The sequence below is a fragment of the Onthophagus taurus genome, chromosome 9, assembly GCF_036711975.1.
Source record: "Onthophagus taurus isolate NC chromosome 9, IU_Otau_3.0, whole genome shotgun sequence".
NCBI lineage: Eukaryota > Metazoa > Arthropoda > Insecta > Coleoptera > Scarabaeidae > Onthophagus > Onthophagus taurus.
The window spans coordinates 94,676-117,178 of record NC_091974.1 but is presented as its reverse complement, the minus strand read 5'-3'; the positions used below and the strand labels follow the sequence as shown (position 1 = coordinate 117,178).

Here is a 22,503-nt window from a genome sequence, read left to right as displayed (position 1 = left end):
GACCGTTCTGGATTAGTCTTCGACATTCTTCAAGAGTCTTCAGCCGTCATCAACCGTCATCAACCGTCTTCAAGAAGTTCGCCAGACTTCACCGAAAAATCTCCGAGTTTTGGAAATAACCGAGTTTCATCGTAAGTTTGTTTTTGGTGGTGCAATTGTAGGACTTTGATTTTATTTTGCGAAATAAATTTTTATCCAATCTCCCGATCGGGTGTTGCTGCGAGTTTTCCGCAACACTCTCCCGACCTGGTATTGCTGCGAGTTTTCCGCAATACTTTTCCCCGACCTGGTGTTGCTGCGAGTTTTCCGCAACACTCTCCCGACCTGGTATTGCTGCGAGTTTTCCGCAATACTTTCCCCGACCTGGTGTTGCTGCGAGTTTTCCGCAACACTCTCCCGACCTGGTATTGCTGCGAGTTTTCCGCAATACTTTCCCCGACCTGGTGTTGCTGCGAGTTTTCCGCAACACTTTCCCCGACCTGGTGTTGCTGCGAGTTTTCCGCAACACTCTCCCGACCTAGTATTGCTGCGAGTTTTCCGCAATACTTTCCCCGACCTGGTGTTGCTGCGAGTTTTCCGCAACATCTTCCCGACCTGGTGCTATCGCGAGTTTTCCGTAGCACTTCATCCAGACCAATTATTCCCTTATGAATAATCATATCAATTACATCCGAAGTACGAGTCCCACAAGATTGCACTAGGCCAGACATTCACCAATTATAAAACTCTCTCAAACACCCTGAATCTCCGACTGTAACCCCCAAAAGCTACTTGGAGGCGAAAGAGTTCCTTAACTCTCTAAACATAAGGTGGCGCCCGAGACCGATAACATCCCGAACATAAAAAAAGAGGCACCAAGACCCCTTTCCTAAGACCGAACCAGGAAAGGACGTCGCACCACAATTATATTTACATCAGCTGATGATAATTTATTGTGTACTAATTTTATTTTCTTTCAGGTTATTATTATTTGTATTTTATTTTTGGTTTATTGAGTCAAAAGCGATAAGGTTTATAGAAATTGATTTCATAACTTTACTATTCATTATTGAAGATCATTATTGGTATAATATCCAAGAATGAATTGAATTGTGTCTCGATACGGACGAGTTTTATGGCTCCGTGTGTCTCGGTGTTTTCCACGGGTTACGGTCGCGATTTTTTCGTATGTTTCGGGTCACTAGTGAATCCTGTTGTGTGCAGTTTGATTCGTATTCGTTTTGGTGAAATTAATATTAATAACAATATTACTTCTAATAAAATCGCTTTCTATTTTGGGTAATTTTTCCTGTTGGGCGAAGAAAAACCGGTCGCCGAAATGCTATCGCATTGTGGTGCGTGCCATCAAGTGGCGGGGAGGAAAGCCGCCTCAACTGTTCATTGCGAGGCGTGCGCCGCTTGGTTTCACTCCAAGTGCGCGGAACTGGACAAGGCGTCTTCGGCGTTACTCTCCGTCCCGGGCGCCTCATGGAAGTGTCTACCCTCCCGTTCACCGTAGCGTGACCAAGAACGTCGCAGATCAATCGCTCCAACCCCGCCGTTGCCACGGGCTACTACTACTGCTGCAATTACGTTGGAGTCTGTGTACGATATGATAAAAGAAATGCGCACGGAAATAAGAACAAAGTACGACGACTTATTGAATTCTGTCAATTTTTGTAGTGGTCGTATTTCCGACTTTGAAAAAGCTATCGCATCTTTTCGGTGCAAAATGGAAACTATGGAAAAGTTTGCGTGAACAGGTTGCGGATTTGTCCTCATGTCTGGATGAGGTCGAAGAGTACTCCCGTGGGAGCAATGTTGAGATTCAGGGAGTATTCCAACGAGACAACGAGAATCTTCTGGCGGTTTTGGATAATATTGCCACGCATATGGGGGCTCAAATTTCTTCGTCGGATATCGACGCTGTCCATCGTGTACCGCATTTCGACAGGCAGAATAAAGCTCCCAAGGCGATTGTTGTGCGGTTTTGCAGTCGTATGAAACGAGACTCTTTCCTGGCTGCGGCAACCCAGAAGAAGAAGTCTGCGCCTGCCGGTGCTCCTCCGGGATTTAAAATCGATTGCGTGGGTGACCGCTGCTTCGTGAATGACCACCTGACTCCATCAAATAAGGCGCTCTTTGGTCGGACTAGGACGACTGCAAGGGAGAAGGGGTACCGATTTGTGTGGACCAGGGACTGTAAGATTTTCGTTCGCAAAATCGAGGCGATTCACATAAAGGCTGCTAGCGATTTATCGCGTATGTAATTTTTTCTATGGCGGTAGTAAGTATTTAAAGCGTAGATTTTCTTGTTAGCAATGCCCGAGCTATCGTTTTATTATCAAAACGTTCGTGGACTCCGTACAAAATTAACAACAATCTATAATAATACGCTGAATATAGACGCTAGCGTAATTTGTTTGACGGAAACGTGGCTTCATCCAGGAATTTTTTCTGCTGAGGTACTTCCCGATTCGTATGTTATTTATAGGCGTGATCGAGTGAGTACTAATCAAGTCGATATGCCCCGTGGCGGAGGTGTTCTTGTAGGTGTTGATACATCTATCCGTAGTGTTGAACGTTCGGATTGGTTTGCGGGCGTGGAAGCTGTTGGCGTAACTTTGTATTGTGGATCGCTTAATGATAATGATAAACTAAATATTTGTTGTATCTATATTCCCCCTAATGACAATGTTGCACTTCCACTTTCACAGTTTGTTGAAGAATATCTAGCTTTGGACCCCTGGGGGGTTCCTTACAAAATAGTAACAAACAAGATGAGGGCACCTATTTTATTCTCTTCTTTACAAAGAGAAGACGGGTCCTTCACAAATGGATGGCATGATACAGCGACAACGCTATTGGAAACACTCCTGCCCGATGATGATGATCAGAACGAAACACCCAGTCAGAAGCAGCTGAGAGAGCAGCTGGTAGAGAGGTGTCCATCCGGGAAGGAGTTGCAACCAGTAACGATTGAAGAAACACTCTATTTCATGCATACGCTTAAGAACAACAAAGCACCAGGACCCGACAACATACCAGGTGAAGTAATAAAAGCTCTGAAATACAAACTAGCACCGATTCTAACATTTCTTTATAATTCCTGTCTTAAGCAAGGAAGGTTTCCAAAGATTTACAAACAAGCGTCAGTAACAATCTTACACAAAGGTGAAGGCAAACCTATAACAGCGGCAAAATCGTATAGACCGATATGTCTTTTAAATATACTAGGTAAAATTCTCGAAAAGATACTAGTGTCCAGATTACAGTTACACAGAGAAGGTATAAACTTGATACATCCGAACCAGTTCGCATACAGAAAAGGAAGATCGACCGAAGACGCGGTAAACGCAGTGACAGAAAGGATAAAAAGCATTTCGTCAAAATATGTAATCACATTGCTAATAGACATATCAGGTGCATTTGACAACTTATGGTGGCCGGCATTGTTTAATAGATTAAAAGCCATTGACTGTCCAAACTACTTGTATAAGGTAATCAGAAGTTATTGCCAAGACAGGTATGCCTTTCTGAATTGCGGAAAACATCTGAGAGTCACAAAACGACTAACAAAAGGCTGTCCCCAGGGATCGGTTTGCGGTCCAACGTTCTGGGATATACAAGTAGAAGACTTACTATACTGCCTGGACACGGAAGCGAATGCAAATGCTACGTTTGCATACGCTGATGACGTTATAATCATAGTTGAAGGCGACAACAGAAGAGATCTGGAAGCAAAATCAAACACCGTGCTTGAGAGAGTGTCCAGGTGGTGCAAGGAAAATAAATTAACAATGTCCGGCAACAAGACATCCTACGCCTTGATGAAGGGAACAATGAAGAGAGACCCACTTATAAAACTAGACAATAGATCTATAAAAAGACAAAAAACAATCAAGTATCTGGGCGTGCACATTGGTGAACGTCTGGTCTTTACAGAACATATCAACAAGACCTGTGAAAAAGCGACAGCGGCCATGCACAAGATAGCAAGACTTGCTACTAGACAGTACAAAATTCCACTACACATGATTCAATTATACATGAAATCAGTGATGACCGGAATAATAACGAATGCAGCTAGTACCTGGGCTGAAAAAACAAAGCAAATAAAACAAAGAGAACGAATAAATAGAGCACAAAGAAGCGTCCTATTAAGACTAACAGGAGCTTACAGAACAACATCGACGAATGCTCTAACAGTTGCTACTGGAAATGTACCAATGGACCTGGAAGTACAAAAGATGGCAGCGTACTACTGGTACAAGAAAGGAGAAACCGAAAAAGTAACTAACATACTCGGTAAACAGGTACAAAGCAAAAGGGACATAAACAACGTAATAATGGACATGTGGCAGATACGATGGCTAAATTCAACGACGGGAAGAAGAACTTACAACTTGTTTCCAAATGTAACACAAAGATTGGAAATGAATTTGGACTTAAACAAAAGATTGATTCAATTCATAACAGGTCACGGCCCTTATCCATCGTATCTGCATGAGTGTAACATCACAAATACCAACAAATGTGAATGTGGAATTGTGGGAACACCCGATCATATGTTTTACGACTGCAAACTAGTGCTGGACGTCGAAGCTGACAGAGAGGCCATACGGAACTGCGATATCATAACCGTACTAAAGGACGACACCTTAAGAAAACATTTAAATAATATTGCAATAGCGGTTGAGAAGAACCACAAAAAACAATGAGACCATAACACCTGGTCACATCCATGTCTACTCGTGTCTGGATACCAGTATTAGATACTGATGAACCGACACGAGCAGCAAACCAAAAGGAAGACTTCAACCCGGATTTGACAAAGCGTAAAGCTTTAGTTTTAGTTTTAGTTATAGGGTAGAGTAGTTAATGTAGTAGTAGATGGTGTTGGGTAGATTAGAGTAATGTTAGTTTTAGTTTTTAGTTAGTAGACTAGGAAATTGCTTCAAGAAACATGGGAAAACGCAAAAATATTTTAACAACTTGCTAGATAGTCAGTGCGCCTCCACGGGGCAGGGACATGGGCAACGAAGTCCAGGTAACTACCTCAGGTAGAAATAAAAATCCTGGACACGGCTAAGCACAAGTAAAATCACAATCCTGATCGCATGAAAACAAATAACAAATTGACATCCCACTAATTACAGATCTTACGCTTACTGTCTAGATTGCATGTTATTTAAATTCAATTTCAACCAATTCATTTTATTTTTATTTTTATTTTATTTTATTTTATTTCTTTTCCTTTTATTATATTTCTTTTAATAATGTTTTTGTTCTGTTTGGGAAATTTTATTAGGTTTTAGTGCATGATACTGGTTGCAATTAAAAGGAAACAGTAGAAAGTAGATATTATATTAGGTAGTTTAGAAATAGGTGCATGAAGTACTAACATGAAATGAATTCTTTGTCTAGAATCATCAAAATGTAACACAGAAGAGGAACAAATCAGTTGCATGTTGTTAAGAATCAAATAGAAACTCATTCTGTTAACTTTGAAATTTTAAATTTTATTTTTGTTAATTAGAATTAGAATTGTAAAAATTTCATTTTTGTTTAAAGTAAATGTAAAGTGGTTAAAATTTCTAAAAGTATGGTCTAGTTTATTTTTTGTATAGACACTAGACTGAAAGTAATAGAGTAAATGAAAGAAAAAAAAATGACCACTTTCACTATTGCCCTCAGCAATTGTACAAGATCTTCAGGAGCTATTGTCAGGATAGGTACGCAACGTTGCAAGTCGGAGAACAAACAAAAATCACAAAAAACTCACAAAAGGATGCCCACAAGGGTCGGTGTGCGGACCGATGTGCTGGGAAATAATGGTGGAGGATCTTTTGAGAATCCTAGACGTGACGCCAGAAGTGACATCGACAACAGTGTATGCCGATGACATTTTAATGCTCATCGGCGGAAATAGCAGGACAGAAATTGAACGGAAAGCTGAAGATGCCCTGAGAGTGGTCGGCACATGGTGTCAGCTGAATAAATTAGAAATATCGAAGGAAAAAACAACTTTCTCAATAATGAAAGGTAGCTTAAATAAAAAGAGACCCGATCCTAAAGTTGAACAATGTGCCGATTCACAGAAAATCAGTAAACCGATATTGTTTGTTAAAATGATTTACTGGTTTTTTCAAGAATTCAACTATTAATATTTAACACCTTTATTACGAAACCGTACAAGTAGATAATAAATGCCGGTTCTGGAGCGGAAGTCAATCCCCATCCCCCTAATCCCCCATGACGTCACTTCCGGTGTCATCCCACTTCCGGTATCTTGTCACTTCCGGTGTCATCTTCAACCCCATGTTAGTGCCCTTTTGGCCCTTCAACCCCCATCCCCCTTCAACCCCATGTGAGTGCCCTAATGGACCCTTCAACCCCATGTTAGTGCCCTATTGGCCCTTCAACCCCCATCCCCCCTTCAACCCCCATCCCCCCTTCAACCCCATGTTAGTGCCCTATTGGCTCCCTTCAACCCCATGTTAGTGCCCTATTGGTCCCCTTCAACCCCATCACCCCCTATTAGTGCCCTATTGGTCCCCTTCAACCCCATCACCCCCTTCAACCCCATGCTAGCGCCCTAATGGCTTCCTACTACCCCGCTTCAACCCCAAGCCTCCCCCTACGATAGGGGATAACGCTCTAGCGCCCTAACGGTCGGATAAATTTTTTTTTTTTTTGCCAACGCTCAGGATCGAACCCGGGCTGTCTGCTTGAGAGTCGGGCGTCTTGCCCGCTAGGCTACCGAAGGAAATGAGTTAAGAGTGTTTAAATAACGTTCAAGTAGAGATGACGACGGCGCTCATACGTTTATCAGCGGAAGCTAATCCCCCGCGGAGCGATGACGACAACGACGACGATGACGTCGACGATCGTATGCTTATCAGCGGAAGTTAATCCCCCGCGGAGCGATGACTGAATTGAAATAATACTCACCTTAAAATAGGTTATTTATTATTATTATTGATTGATTGATTGACTGATTGATGGTAGGAGGAGGAGGAAGAGAAAATCACAAAAAATTAAAGTTAATACATATACATATATTAATACATATATTAAAAATTTAAATTTAAATTAAACATACTCGAATAAAATGATACTATTTTCTACTTAACCTACTTAAATATATTTAAACGTTATTCGAAATAGTTGTAAAATGACCCCAAGCCAATGTTTTAATACCATCGGCATCGATACATCGCTTTGAATTATGTGGGGAAAGGGCCAATTTGTTTTGTAAAACGGTAAAAACCGTGTGGTTAAAACTTCTAAATAATAACTGTTTTCTAGACACGATGGAATTTGAATGTAAACAGTCGAAATAATTTTGAAATGAAAGCTTTTGTTTAACCACAGCTTTCCTAATACCTTTAGATTTTTTAGTAACCCGCCCATCAGCAACCCGATTTGCGTACACCTTCGATCTTAAGCCAATAAATTCGACCATTACGTTTCCGCAATTTTCATCCTTCATCTTACCTAAAACCGCTTTATTTTGCAAGGGGATGTCAAACCGATTATCGGGACTGTAGTTAGATGTATCAAATTTATCTAAATTTAATTTAACATCGTTATACACATCGTCAGACTTAATTAGTACGGTGAAACTGTCGGTATCCATGTAACACAACTGAACGTCCTCGCCGTATTTAGGTTTTAAAAAATCATAATAAAAATCGTACATTAATAATTTTGAGAGTTCTAAAACTGTAAAACCAACGTATAGAGGTTTATCGTAAACGATATGAAGACGCTCCATTTGAATTGCCGAAAACGTTTCTGTGAATACTTTAACACTTTTAAAATTTAATTTAGCGATTAAACTCCGAGCTCCAAGTCTAGGTCTACCTGCGGTTTTGTCAAACCTGATATCGTCCCAACTGGTTACTAAGCGGACGTCGACTCGCTTATCAACATTTTCCATGGTTTTACCGAAAACGGCGTTGTTCATTAATTTAAAAAAATCCTTTTCAAAATCATTTTTAGCCGATTGGCGTAACTCTGTATTTTTATCGATATATGACTTTAACCAAGGGGATTGTTTAAACGATAAAACTCTATTTACTTTACTTATAATTAATCCGTGTGCAACGGCTTGTTTTAAATTTCTGTAATGAATTACATAATTTGTCTTATCAAATAAATTTGGAATTAATCGTTTATCGCTCTCACATTTACAGTTAGGGGGGATTAAATTTTCGGCTAAGAAAGGTAGATCATTATGCAGGTTGTGCAAGTGTTCGGGATACGCAATATCCACATCTAAAATATATCCGAAATCGTAATCATCGGCTGTATTATTAAAATCTAAATTTTGAATTTCGTTTTCAGTCAACCATTTAAAGTCGGAAACGGGGATAAATTGAGACATTGCCCACCCATACAAATTATTAGCGTCCCAATACATTAAAAATTTTGAAGGTGAATTAGCATCATAATTTTCCATATATTTATTGTTTGCTTTAGCATGACGTAGAGAGCATTGTGAAATGCCCCCACGGATACCTTTTTTAACGAAATGAACTTGATCAATATCCGTCAACAATTCCAATTTAATTTTCGTAAATTTTAGCATAGCATCCCAAGATAACCCCGGTGCCGTATAATAATGCGCGGGATCTAAAACGTACGTTTTGAAACATACTCGTCTAAATTTCTCAAATACATCAGCTAATAGAAGAACATCGGTCTTTAAGTATAAATCGGAATAATCCTTAAAAGTATGACAATTAAATTTCTTCCAAACAGTTTGATGGGTATATTGCTCATCAGATATTCCCTCTAAATTTAAATTATTAAAAAATGCCTCTTTAGGGGGTAAGGATGTGGCATTAAGCCTATCAAATGATGACATAAAGGCGTAGGGAAAGATTCCCTTTTTGGTCAACAATTTAAAATAATCATTGTGTGGGTAAAATTTACGCACGTGAATAAAATCAAACTCATTAAGGTTACCTGCTAAAGAATCTAATGAAGATGCCATGAACCGAAATGAATCAACAAATCTTAATTTAAAGAAAACATTTTCAACAGATTTGTCTTCACTAATTACCTTATCAACCAACACTCTTTTACTAAAACTAATGTATCTCTCTTTATTATTAGGTAACACATCAAGTCCATCTTTGTCTGCTTCGGCCATTTCTTTAATAAATAAATGACAATCATACCCACTAAAGTTATGAAAAAATATCGGAATAAAATTTTGAAGTTTGAAATTTAGATTACAATTTGAATGGGTGGGACCTCGGTATTTGCCGCTAATATGACAATGATCACGAACCTTAACCTGGTTTGAAGTAAAAGGATTTTGACAAATAATACAATTTTCGGCCGAATCGAAATGCCGTTGCTCATCGGCCGTTAAAGGTATCATTGGTTTTATAGTTTTAAAGTATTTGCTGTAAAGTAATTTAACATCATCAATTAATTTAGAGATAAAAATTTTAGGCGCATCCGGCCCCGTATACGTTTCAAATCTATTTAAACTGCTACCAATATTGGAAACAATGTAATAAGCAAAACTGTAAGGTTGATGTTCCTCAATTTTTTCCGTAAAAGATTTAGCGCTACTCTGCTTACAATAATCGATCGGTTTTAAAAGCGATTCAAAGTCAGCGTAGATGACAAATGGCGCCATCTGAGTGAATTTATAATTGTTAAATTCTAAAATATTTTGCGGAGTTTTTAAACCGAAAAAGTTTGGTTTAGATTTTAAATCGGTTGTAGGTAAAACGGTCATCACATGATTACAATCATAAGTCTGATGAGTGAGTAACTTGTCTGCGGATGAAAACCGCGTTAAACATCCATCACAAAGGTGTATAGAATGTTCGCGGCGCGTGACTTGACTCGATATTAGTCTTGAAAGATTTTTAATTAAAACGAAATGTCCCTTCCCGTTTTCGTATAGATAAAGCAAATTTATATGAATATCGCGTCTTTGTTTGGTAAAATAAATTGGCCCTTCCACCGTGTATTTACCACTACTACTACTTATCAATTCGTAAACATTAATACGTAAATTATTTAATTTTTCTACATTAATTATATCTTTTAAAGTAATGGGAAATGTAATCCCGTGCAAATTAAGTACTTGACTATAATGAGGGTAGCTTGTAGTTCGATCGTGACTATGATTTGCAGGATGAAGAGCCGCCGTCAAACACCACGCTAAACAAGCATCGTCCGTATAGTTTTTAATATTTACGCACGCATGTTTTTCAGCAATTACCTGTGGTAAACGTATATACAATGCTCCGGGTATAGGTTCAAATTTATTAATATTAAGCAGGAGGTGAGATACGGAGAAGAAGGCCCACCCAGAGTCGCGTTCTTGAAATTCTTCGCTTTGAGCTAAAATTTCCCTACACATCCCAACATACACCTCATGCAAATCCGTACCCACCGAAACAACTTGAAATGTACAATTAAAATTTTTCTCGGACATTAATACGTCTTCATCCCCATTTTCATCATACGCGGCTTTAACATAATTCGCAAAAAACTCAATCTGAACCTTTATAGAGGGACCACAGCGATCTAAACTAACCTCAATCATTCGTTTAACAGCTCCTTCTGATCTTGTTAGGAACGATGATATATCATCATCGACCAACACGTCTGCGACTCTATAGGTGCAAACTCTGCCTTTAAAACATGATTCCAATCTATCGACGTTATCTTCACCTTCGACCGGGGTCGCATGTTCCAATCTTAGATGAGTCCGTAGGTGAGTGGTAGATATAAAGTCAACACCGCAAATTGGACATAAGTTGGAGGTACTTGATGAAGGGTTGGAGGGTTGTTGTTTAGGCGGATGACGCAGTGAAGTCTGTTCAACCGGACCGACCGATGTACTTTGTAAAGATGGTGGTAGTGGTGGCGGCGGCGGCGGCTGCGGCGCAACATAACGTGGAACATCTAGTTCATGTACGCTTCTTTGATGGTGTTTCAATTTGTCAGATCTTGAATAAACTTTTTCGCAGATACTGCATTTAAAGTTCGATTCCCGCACATCACCGTGTTTCAAACGTATATGTCGGGTAAGATTGTGTTTTAAGGTAAACGCACCGTTACACACTTTGCAAAGAAACATTTTATTACGAAATTGAATAAATGTACGCGACGGCCGCTAACGCTGAACTGATAAGCAGCTAGGTGTGTGATTAGAGTTATGAAGGTCGGTCGACACTATCACGAGGTGATCACGTGATCCGATAGGCGCGGCGGACAATATTACGAGGTGATCACGTGATCAAATAGAAACTGTTGTAGTGGAGTTTATTATTTCCAAGTATTCCATCACATAAAAATTAATTTCCGATAAATTATTTAAACAGAATTCTTCAATGGACGTCGTGTTATACATATCATCGTCGTCGTCGTCGTCGTCGTCAACAAGCTGTAGAGATTTAATGTATTCCATAAAATTTAGGCTATCCAAAAGGTTCATTTTATAGGTAATTAGCTTCTCCATTGCGAAAATCTTATCGATATCCGTTGAATGAAGTAAAATCGGTATGAATACACCACTTTCGGAATCCTCAATCACATACGTTAGATACAGGTAATCATCATCATCGTCAAATTCGACCTTTAGGTTACCTTCGGCTAATGGTAGCGTCTGCGAGGAAACTTCTACATTGAAACGTATCAGTTTAAGGGTAGATATTAGGTGTTCCCAATCTTGACGTAAAAACGTAATTTGATGCGACTGGGATTCCAAACCTTTGCATGTTCTAACTACGAACTTTACACAGGTTGTACCCCCTCTAGCGACGCTAATTCCAACTTTAATGCTGAAAGATTCGGTTGAAAATTGCGTTTCCCCGATAAATTTAGTCTCCTTTTTTATCAATTCACGATACCGTTTCCACTGCGCGCCGATTGAATTCCAATAATCCAAGCCCATCTCTTCACAGACGTCGCTCACTCCTCCCTCGATATCCATTTCCAATGGAGAACTGAATTTAAATGCACGCAACGGGTGAATATAATTAATTACCCCCTCCCCCCATCATCTCAATAATTTATGGGAATTGAGAGATTGGTTGAAATGATTGTTGAGAGGAGAGATTTCAATTGATCTAAAATTGATATATAGGGGCAAGTTATCTTATAAAGAAGTTGGGATTCCCGGAAAAAGTTCACCAATCGAAACTATAACTCTCTCCTTTCTAAAGTAATTAAAATCCACTTGAATTGCGTACATATCATCGAAAAATATGTAAGGTAAACCGTAATTGCTTGTAACTATCCCGTTAACTCGAGTAAAATTATTAAACCCTAACTCGGTCGAAGTGAACGGCCACACAGACCGCACATTCATACTCTTAAAATCAATTCTGTATATTGCATTTTCCATTATAAGTATAAGGTCACCTCTAGGCGAGATAGACACTTTATAACTATAGTCTACAGTACGAAAAACATTCCTCAAAGTCGGCAGCCAATCATTTATGTCTATAGGATTGGGTTGTTTAGGTCGTTTAGACTTTAAATCTATTAACCAAACCCATTGTTTGTAAAACACGTACATGGTTTGATAGTGAATCAAAAAACCGGAAAACTTTGAATCCACATCACAAACGTCTCTAAAGGGTGAGGGTTGAACGGCAGGATTTGTCGTAGACCGACTCGTCGTGGTCCTATATGATGATGTAACGTAACTTGAAACAGTCGATGATGTATACAATTTGGGTCTACCATATATAGCTTGAATTGCCACAATATCTCTGCTATTCAACTTGAAATCCTCAATTCTCATGTTACCATAGTTGGGATGCATGATGGAATCGAGTTCAACTCGATGCATTAAACCTAAGGAATGCCCAATTTCATGCACCATTACCAAAAATAGGTTATATTTCCCATCTACTGTAGAGTTGGATAAATCAAACTCTAAATCTGAATTTATGTGGATTTCAACATTACGTCCATTAATATAAGGATAGTATGCGTGAGCTAAAATTCCATTTTTGAATGTACTACCACACATTGATCCAACGTTCCTTATGCACGTATGGTTGTAACCTTTAAACCCGATTAGAATGTTGACGTCGGTAAACGAGCTCTGAAACTTTAAATCTATATGCTTAGCCCAAACCGCAAATGCCCTTTCAACGATATTGGGAAAGCCATCTGGATATTTATTATAGATGGCGCATTTAACTATTGGGGTCCCCCACTTTCGATGTATCGTACGTTTAGCGTCTACTGATATGTCTTCCAAGTCTTTATTCCCACATCTTGGTTTACCAATCAAATCCAAAGTTTTAAAATCAACTTCACCCGATACTGGCAGGTGAAAATATTCCTGCAATTTACGTAACCCTTCCGTCATTTTTGTTGTTGTTGTATATCCCATCTGATGATGATGATGTAAACCGCTCACACTCCCATTTAAATATCCAAATGCTTTGAGATATTTATAGATTTCCATATCCCTATCGTACATCAAATCTTCCATTAAAATTCGTATTGGAAGCGCCCAGAGCGTATATACTAAAATAACTCTCGCAATGTACATGTTTGCGTGATGGAGGTCAGACACTGAATGCATGAAGGATTCAAAAATAAATACAATAAATAAAAGTTAATATATGTATTAAAAAAAAATTTAACAACTTCTTATATAACACGTCTATGCAAATTACATAAAAAATTCTTTAAAATTATGGCGTTATTTTGCGAGCAAACTGCGGGAGCATCGTTGTGGAACCAGCATGGATTGGAAGTCGCCGTCAATTTAGTATCTTCTTCAACCGCCTTCTCAGAAAACTCCGAGGCAATATCCCTGACCGTCAAATTCCGATGACATCGGAACCGATAATAGGGTCTGCTTTCCAAAAACTCCCTCTTCTGGCTACCCTTCACATACACCTCATCATAGAACGACAGTATATCATCCAGTTAATTTAACCCCATCGACAGATCCATCCATCCTCCAATATACGATAGTTTATGGTGATTTCGCTCTAAATACTTGGCGGATCGTTGATCTTGAACCGATAAGCATCGAAAGGGTCTGTCAGCCTTGAAGTGGAGATGTACGGCATAGTCGGTGATAAGGTCGAGAAGTGTGAATTCTTTAACTATGAATTCAGAGTCTATATAGAACCCCTGAATATCAACTACTGCTCTACGCAACTCCATAACTCTGACTATGATGCGCAATCGAAATTGACTCAATTTAACGGACCTCCCCACTCAGCGGCTTATAGGTATACATAGATTCCTGTATTAGGATACAGTATGCCTTCGTGTTGGCGGGAAAATCTTTATCACTGTGAATTTCAAGCCGCACTTCACATGATGCAGATGGCGCTGCCTCCTCATCATTATTCTTTGTGGTATCAATTACGAATAGAGGTCTTTTCTTGAAACTATTGAAATCCATTATCGGTTGTTTTCGGTTAGATTCCCAAATGTATGATTGAAATTCCGTATACATTTTATATAGTTCAACGTAGTTTTCCTTCGTAAAATCCAAATTCATAGACTCGAATGGGTAGGAATATGAATTTAAATAGACTTTAAGATCTATAATGTTCAAGTGGTCAAACAGCGTACAATCAGATTTCGGCTGATCCTTTCGATTGGTTTGGAATGCCACTATGACATATTGCGGTCTACCCCTGTTAGTAGTTGATGTAACAGGCCAAATCTCTTTATTCCCCCGTCTCATAGATGACAATTCATAAAACGTCCATTTACGAAAAGGTACAGCTATATTCGAATTTTTATTTAGCCCATCCAAAAGTTTAATCTTTATCGATGGACTGGGATAAACATGCTTCGCCAGTAATGACACTGTCTTTATGGTAAACTCTGCAGTGCTGGGGTCGGCTTTAGTCGATATAGATTTAAAACAGTTTGAATCTGTGCGGCTTCTGACAAACCTAAACTTGAAACGACCTCTCATAACCTGATTGTAGTCTCTAAATAATCCAAAAATGTGCACAAGTGGGATTTGAAATACAAAGTTATCGTTTGCGCTGTCCACCGTGGGTAAGGCTCCTTCAGGAGGCCATTTTAACCCGGCAATTTCCAATGATTTACATTCCACATCGTTATGGTGTAGAAGGGTTCTAATTAGCGATGTGAGCCCTGGTTCACGAACACGTTCTATTTCAACGCCATTATGTTCGAATGCGATGTACTCAAATAGAAATGCCGGCAAATTGTGCGTTAAACTTACGCTATCTGCAGGATCCGTCAATTTTTTAACATAGTTACCCTCAATTCGTATATAACTCTCGAAAAAGGAAAATAAAACATCTTCTTGGTTCAGTTCAATGGTGAACACATCGTTGTTTTGAAACGAATTTGTTGAAGGATGGTAACTGTGCACCTCTTCCCTAGCGATGGAATTATCCACGATAGGATCTCTATAAATGTTTAATTTTTTTGTTGACATGGTACCCCAAATCTTGAAGGAAACGAACGTTGTCAGGTCGCAACGAAGTCTTTCTGCAGACTGATCTAGACGTTCTCTTACGTTTACATTTATACCCTTTACCCTTTTTCAAGGTAGGCTGTGATGGTGGTGGGCGATAGGTTCCACCACCACCACCAGGCGTTTCAAACATAAATCCCATTATAATGCAACACGTTTCAGCTCTAACCTAATTACGATTTCTTCTCCTCGAAAGTTTACCAATCTACCGCGCTGATCCAGGAGTCTAAGGGTAATGTTCGTTATCGGTCGATCGGTGTCGACTGCGAAATATATTGGGTTCCTAGGCTCTATATTTATACTGAAGCCAGGATCTACCGCCGGTGCAAATTCGAATAGCGTATGTGACTGCTTATTGTTGTAATATGATCCAGAAATTATATTACACTCCACGCGAACGGACGTCACGCGTATTATATTTACAGGGAGATCGGATCTGTGTAATTGTTCGGGTTTCAGTGTACGTTGGGAGAATCCTAAAATCGAAGCAATCGAATCGGATTCTGTGAAATCAATCTCCAAGTAGTTGCTGCTAATCTCGCACTGTAACGTATTGTTATTAGCCTTGAGGGACAATAGGGCCTCAGGTCTATCTATCTTATCCAATCCGACCAACCGTAGAATCTCCTTTTGCAAATATTTTTCAATATCTGAAATTTCGTATACGCCCGTAGGAATTCCGATTACCTCTTTTGAAGTATTCTTAGGCCCCTGCTGTTGCTGCTGCTGTTTATTGATGGGATTTACTATTGTAAAGTGGAATTTATCGTTAACTCCCTCTTCAATGTTGGGTATGCTGTTATATGTGTACAGACCAATCAGTCCCAATGAATAGTTAAAGTTGGAATCCAATTGTATAGGTGGAAAGTATTCCTCAGAAATTTCGCTCTTCGTACCAACCAGTGTGAACGTCTGCGACATCGTTATACATATGACCCGTTTCCTGTTTGAAGTAGGAATTTTATACATAAATGCCCGCAATTGTACTGATTGTCCTTTTGATAATTATCGTGGTTGTATATAATTTGAGTGTCTTTAAAGTACTTTAAAAGTTCTTTGGGGGGTTTGAGATCCCCATAACTATCAAAATAGAACACTCTATTACCGGATTTTCTATAGACTACCCAATGAGTTCCATCTCCGCTTTGTAATGAATTTTGGGATATTTAGAGATTTAGCGTAACGTAGTATATCAAAGTTGGTTAGAGGTCTCTTGGGTAGCAGCCTTAAAAGTTTTTTTGAGTCTTCTTCTTCTTCGTTAAATATATACCCAATCCCTTTTTATACCTTTTAATGTAAATACCACTCCCCGTCTTTCCGATCGCAATGTCCTCCATTGCTTTATTGTGCCGCTCAGCTTCTTTCATTTTATCCTTCGCCTCTTGAGTTTTCTTTACTGCTCTATAGACTCCGGCCGCGCCTCCGGATAGTGCGCTGAGAGCTGACAGTCCGGCGAATATCGCAGGTAAAAGTGGTAATATTCCTCCTCGTTTAACTGGAATTGGGATTGTTCGTGGAATTTTAACTTTTCGCTTTCCGCCTACAGACTTTACGGCTACGCGAGCACCTTTCAACGCCAATCGCGCCGCTTCTCGTAAACTATCGGTGTTTTTCGGTAAATCATTTGCTATACGCTTAACTATCCCCTTTTGAAAGGTCACCTGTTTACCACCACTTTTCGACTTCAATGATCCACCTCGACGTTTTCGCCGGCTTTTACCACCACCACCTTTACGCTTATGCCCCATGCCTAATTTACGTTTCGCTTTCATAGCGTTTGTAACTAACCACGCCGCAGTCTTTTCACCAAGTGATGAGTCTTTCGCATTCACCCTGTCCCAAGCGGTATCCTCTAAACGCCTATCGGCCTCGTGACGTTGATCTAATGTTTTATTATCCCTATAGGCTATATCGTGTTCTCTACAGGCGCGATCTAGCGGATTTATGCCTTTTTCACCTCGTGCCAAGCGTTTATCCAACTTTGTTCCGGGCCCGCAAAATTGATATCCGGGAATGTGTAACTCTACGGGGAGTTTGTTGATAATTGAATTTAAAATTCCTCCACCTCGAATTGAAGCTACTGTTGATGTGTTACCTTGAGCGAGCATTACTCTCAAGTGATGCGATTTCAAACATAACCGGGACCTTTATATATGCGTGCAGGTACGTTAGAGTCTCAGTCAATTTTTGACAACATGCGTGTAGTGAAACACCCTTCTCTAACTATGCCATTGACTGATCTCGATCGACTGGTATCAGCAACGGAGACGAAGCGTAGACATAGCGATTTAATACCCAACAGTTTACGCGCAATTGTCTGCGGACCTTCTGGCTGTGGGAAGACAAATTTAATTTTGAATCTAATATTTGATGAAAATGGTCTGACATTCGAAAATATCTACATTTACTCAAAGTCACTGGGGCAACCGAAATATGAACTTTTAAGTTTAGTTTTGAATCGACTTCCGGAAATTGGATTCTATCGATTCAGCGATAATGACGCCGTAGTGGATCCGAATGAAGCTAAGGAGAATTCAATTTTTATATTCGATGATGTGGCGTGCGATAAGCAGGATAAAATTCGAGCGTATTTTTCTATGGGTAGACATAGAAACGTAGACTCTTTCTACCTTACACAGACCTATACGCGTATACCTAAACATCTAATTCGGGATAACGCTAACGTGTTAGTGCTTTTCAAGCAGGATGAGGTGAATTTGAAACATGTATACGACGAACATGTAAATACCGATATGAGGTTTGAAGAATTTAAAGAGATGTGTAGACGCTGTTGGAACGACGGTAAATATAACCCATTAATTATAATGAAAGACTTTGAAATTAAGGATGGTAGATATCGTATAGGCATGGATAAATACATCTACCCAGATTGAAAAGACGCATTGCTATTTTACATGCGTTTGTGTGAGGTCATCATCATCACCATTATCATCGATGGCCACTTATAGTAGTAAACAAAATAAAGTAGGCAAGCGGTCAAACGCCGAACGTGATAGAGCTATAGTAAACATCACGAATGCGATAAAGCGTAAACGCCTGGCGATTAGACTAGGCCAGGAACGCGATGACGCGCTTATAGCTAAACTCCACCGACCGTTAAGCGATACTTTGAAGGATATATCAAAAAAATTGGATGACGTAAAGGTACCGATAAAATTGCATCGAAAGACTCAACAGAAAACAGTTAAGGGCGAAATTAAAGAGATAAAGTTTAGTGATGAAGATGTTGATAAATTTGAGGTTAAAAGTCCGACCGTAATTCCCAAGGGTTCGCAAATGATTGAAAATTTGGGGGCTGATGTATCAAAATCCCCTTCAACGTCAACGTTGACGAAACCCGATGCAAAATTAGAGCGTATACCTATTGGAAGGCTACCCGTCGGAATTAGAAATTTATATTATATGTACGGCAAACGGGATTCAATTGATCTCAGAATGGGTATAAGGTATGATTCTAAAACAGATGGATGGAAGATTGGTTCAAAACCTGTTGAATTTACCGACGCTCACATATCACTAGACGGTGGTAAATTAAATATTGCAACCAGCTCAGGTTTATACGAGCTCATACAATTGAAAACACCTAAAAATTTTACGGAAGAGGATCTTCGCAAGTATAAAGAGATTCTAACGTATACGGGAGCTCATAAACAGAACTATACCGGTCCCATAGCGAGTAATCGTTCTGAAAAATATATTAAAATAATTAAACCGCTATTTAGCAGCGCGGGTGAAACAGCTGCAGGATCGGGTCTAGAGGTTAATTCCACTCGGATTCAGTATAAATACTGGGATGATGTTAACGAATTGGTAGATCGATTGCGATTGTTGCATGCATCGTATGCGGCCGGAAACAATTCGCATAGAAACGAGATTGCGTATATTGTGGAGGAGCTTAAAGAAATCAACGTTATCAAATAAATTACTACGGACATGTTTGGAGGCGGTGTTGGTGGTATTATCAGTATCGATAAATTCGGACGTACGTTGCACGCATCTTCATGGGGTAGAATAATTGATGAAGCCGGAACGTCTCAGCGGGGGGTTGGATTACCGTTAACCTCATCTGGGGATTATGATATGCAGGGACGTAAACTTAGTAATGTACAAAGTCCATCGTTAGAAAACGATTGCGTTATAAAAGCATATGTAGATGAGATGTTTAAGACGATACGGAGTATAAACGTGTGTTCGATTCAATAAGTAGGACAATGCGAGCCAATAGGAATCTTCATTATTCTTTAAAATCGGAGGTTGAGGATTTGCGAGATAAATCCAGACAAGTTACGTCGGTGATTGAAACCCTACGTGATGAAATTGATGCCAGCAAGAAATATATTGATCTTCAAGTTTCTGGAAATTTAAAGCCTTCAATCGAAGCGATCGAAGATCAGATTTTAAATTTAAAATCGGGTGTTCAAGATTTGCGAATTAAATCCCAACAAGTTACGCCGGAGATTCAAACCCTACGTGATGAATTTGATGCCAGCAAGAAATATATCGATCTGCAAGTTTCCGAAAATTTAAAGCCTTCAATCGAAGCGATCGAGGATCAGATTTTAAATTTAAAATCGCACTGGGTATCCGATATTAAAAATCTGCATGCTAAAATTGATGTTGGCGATGTGAAAATTACCGAAATTTCCAACGAATTAACTGATACGGCGGCAAAGTTCACAGATGTTATTAATCGAAATTACTCGGACGTCTCTGGTGATTTAACTCAACTTTCCGATCGATTAACAAAGTTGGGGGACAGATCGGACAGATCGCATCGCTAATGAAAACGGTAAACACCGATATACCTTTGAATCTAAATCGCATTAGAAATCGTCTATCGGTGATTGATACGCTCATATCGAATATACGACAGTCGATCGGTGCGCAAAAGTCGCGAGTTGACCTCATGGATTCCGCTATATTTTCCCGACTTGATATATTAGAGAAAAAGGTTGGTCTCAAACCTTAATTGTCACAATGGAGAAAGTGTCAGATGCGAAACGTGTCATTGTGGAGGAGCTCCATCGCCCCGCTAGACGTATTTTCGCTAGACGAAGAACCATCCTGAAGGGGATCGATGATCTATGGCAGGCGGATCTAATTGAAATGATTGAGTTTGCCAGATTGAATTCCGGATATAAATATATATTAGTGGTTATAGACTGTTTCTCCAAGTTTCTTTGGACGCGTCCGTTAAAAAGTAAAAATTCTACGGACGTCACCGCAGCGCTACGCTCAATTCTCACAGACGACGGTCGCGCGCCTCGAAATCTACAAACCGATCAGGGCAAAGAGTTCTACAACAGTCAATTTAAATGGTTGATGTCGGATTTTAAAATTAATCATTTTTCATCGTATAGCGTTATGAAAACGTCGATGGCTGAACGTGTAATTCGAACCGTTAAACAAAGAATCTACAAGTTCTTCAGTCTATATGGAAATCATAAATGGGCGCACCTATTGGAGGATATAACATCTCGATATAACAGTACGAAACATTCGACTACGAAAATGAAACCGTCTGAAATAAATTCGAAATCGGTAGAGAATAAACTTCTCGATACAGTGTACAATCATATTAAAATTGCCGGCAGAGGAAAGTTTAGAGTTGGAGACGCTGTTCGTATCAGTAAATATAAACATGTGTTTGATAAAGGATATCTGCCCAACTGGACCGCCGAATTGTTTAAAATCGTTAAAGTGAATATCACAAATCCAATTTCATATTTATTGGAGGATGTGCGTGGCCATCCGATTAAAGGCGCTTTTTACAAATTCGAACTTCAAAGGACCGCTCAACCTAACGTTTACCTCGTTGAAAAGGTGTTGAAGAGGAAGAAGGATAAGTTGTACGTAAAATGGTTAGGATTCGATTCATCCCATAATTCTTGGATATCAAATAAAGATATATCGTAAAAATTTTTTATATCGATGTGAATTATTTTTTTAAATAAAATTTAATTTTTTAAACGTCTATTTTATGGAATTTTACTCGAGTTTCTTTTTCCTTAAGAAACCACATTTGATAAGGGTTTGCAGCATAAGAACGTTGCGCCCAAGTCGTTTCCTTAGGACACCACACACTTGATAAGGGTATACTCTGTAAAGGGTATAAAGTCTTATGCAATACCGTTTTACCGCATTTTGATTTACAATGTATAATCGAAGAGGTGAGCTCTAAATTGTTAAAGTTTAAGTTTTGAGTTTAAAATTCATATTTTTTCAGTTAAACTAATTATCGAGGATATAGCGGGAGGCTTCTGCCTCCCCATTTAAAAGTAAGTCTCCCTTCGGAGTTTAATTTCATTATTTTAATTTATATCTTTAAATTTAGAGGGTGCCGTTATCAATTTTCTTGTCGAGGCTCCTACCTCGATACAAGTGTCCGAGGGGTTATACGCCCCTCGGACCAGGATTATTTTACCGGGATATGGGGGCTTATGTCTCCATTTTATATAAATTAGAAAGTGAGTTTATTCATTTTAAATTGTTATTATATTTATATTAACTTTTATTTTTTAATTTATTTAGATTAAAATGCCTCGACCTGAATTTAATTTGTTTTCTTTATCAAATTTCCATCCCCCATACATATATCTTTAAAGAGTTATTTAATATTAATTCCTCAATGCGTTTGGATTATTTAAAAATATCAAACAATTGCTTATATTACAAAAAAAAATTTATTTAAAAATATTATACGTAAATTATAATAAACTAACTTATCTTTTATATTTAACTTACAAGCTTATTTTAAAAATAATATACCTACATTATTTAAAACTTTAAATTTAATTTGAAATTATATTTAAAAATATCAAACAATTGCTTATATTACAAAAAAAATTTATTTAAAAATATTATACGTAAATTATAATAAACTAACTTATCTTTTATATTTAACTTACAAGCTTATAACGAGCTACTTCTACCATTAAAAATTGGTATACAACTTCGGAAACTCCTACTCTTAAACTTACTTCAAAATTTGGGCGCTTCAAGCAGAACGCGCACCACATTTT

General features: G+C 38.8%; 2 protein-coding genes across 2 annotated transcripts; both read right to left on the bottom strand.

The window, feature by feature from the left end:
* Positions 1 to 7,129: 7,129 nt before the first annotated feature.
* Positions 7,130 to 11,098, bottom strand: LOC111421201 (uncharacterized). Its single transcript, XM_071199121.1, has one exon. The coding sequence runs from the start codon at positions 11,096 to 11,098 to the stop codon at positions 7,130 to 7,132; it is 3,969 nt and encodes a 1,322-aa protein (XP_071055222.1).
* Positions 11,099 to 12,118: 1,020 nt separating this feature from the next.
* LOC139431431 (matrix metalloproteinase-18-like) lies at positions 12,119 to 13,531 on the bottom strand. The gene has a single exon (XM_071199120.1). It carries the CDS (start codon positions 13,529 to 13,531, stop codon positions 12,119 to 12,121), a length of 1,413 nt encoding a protein of 470 aa, XP_071055221.1.
* Positions 13,532 to 22,503: the final 8,972 nt, after the last annotated feature.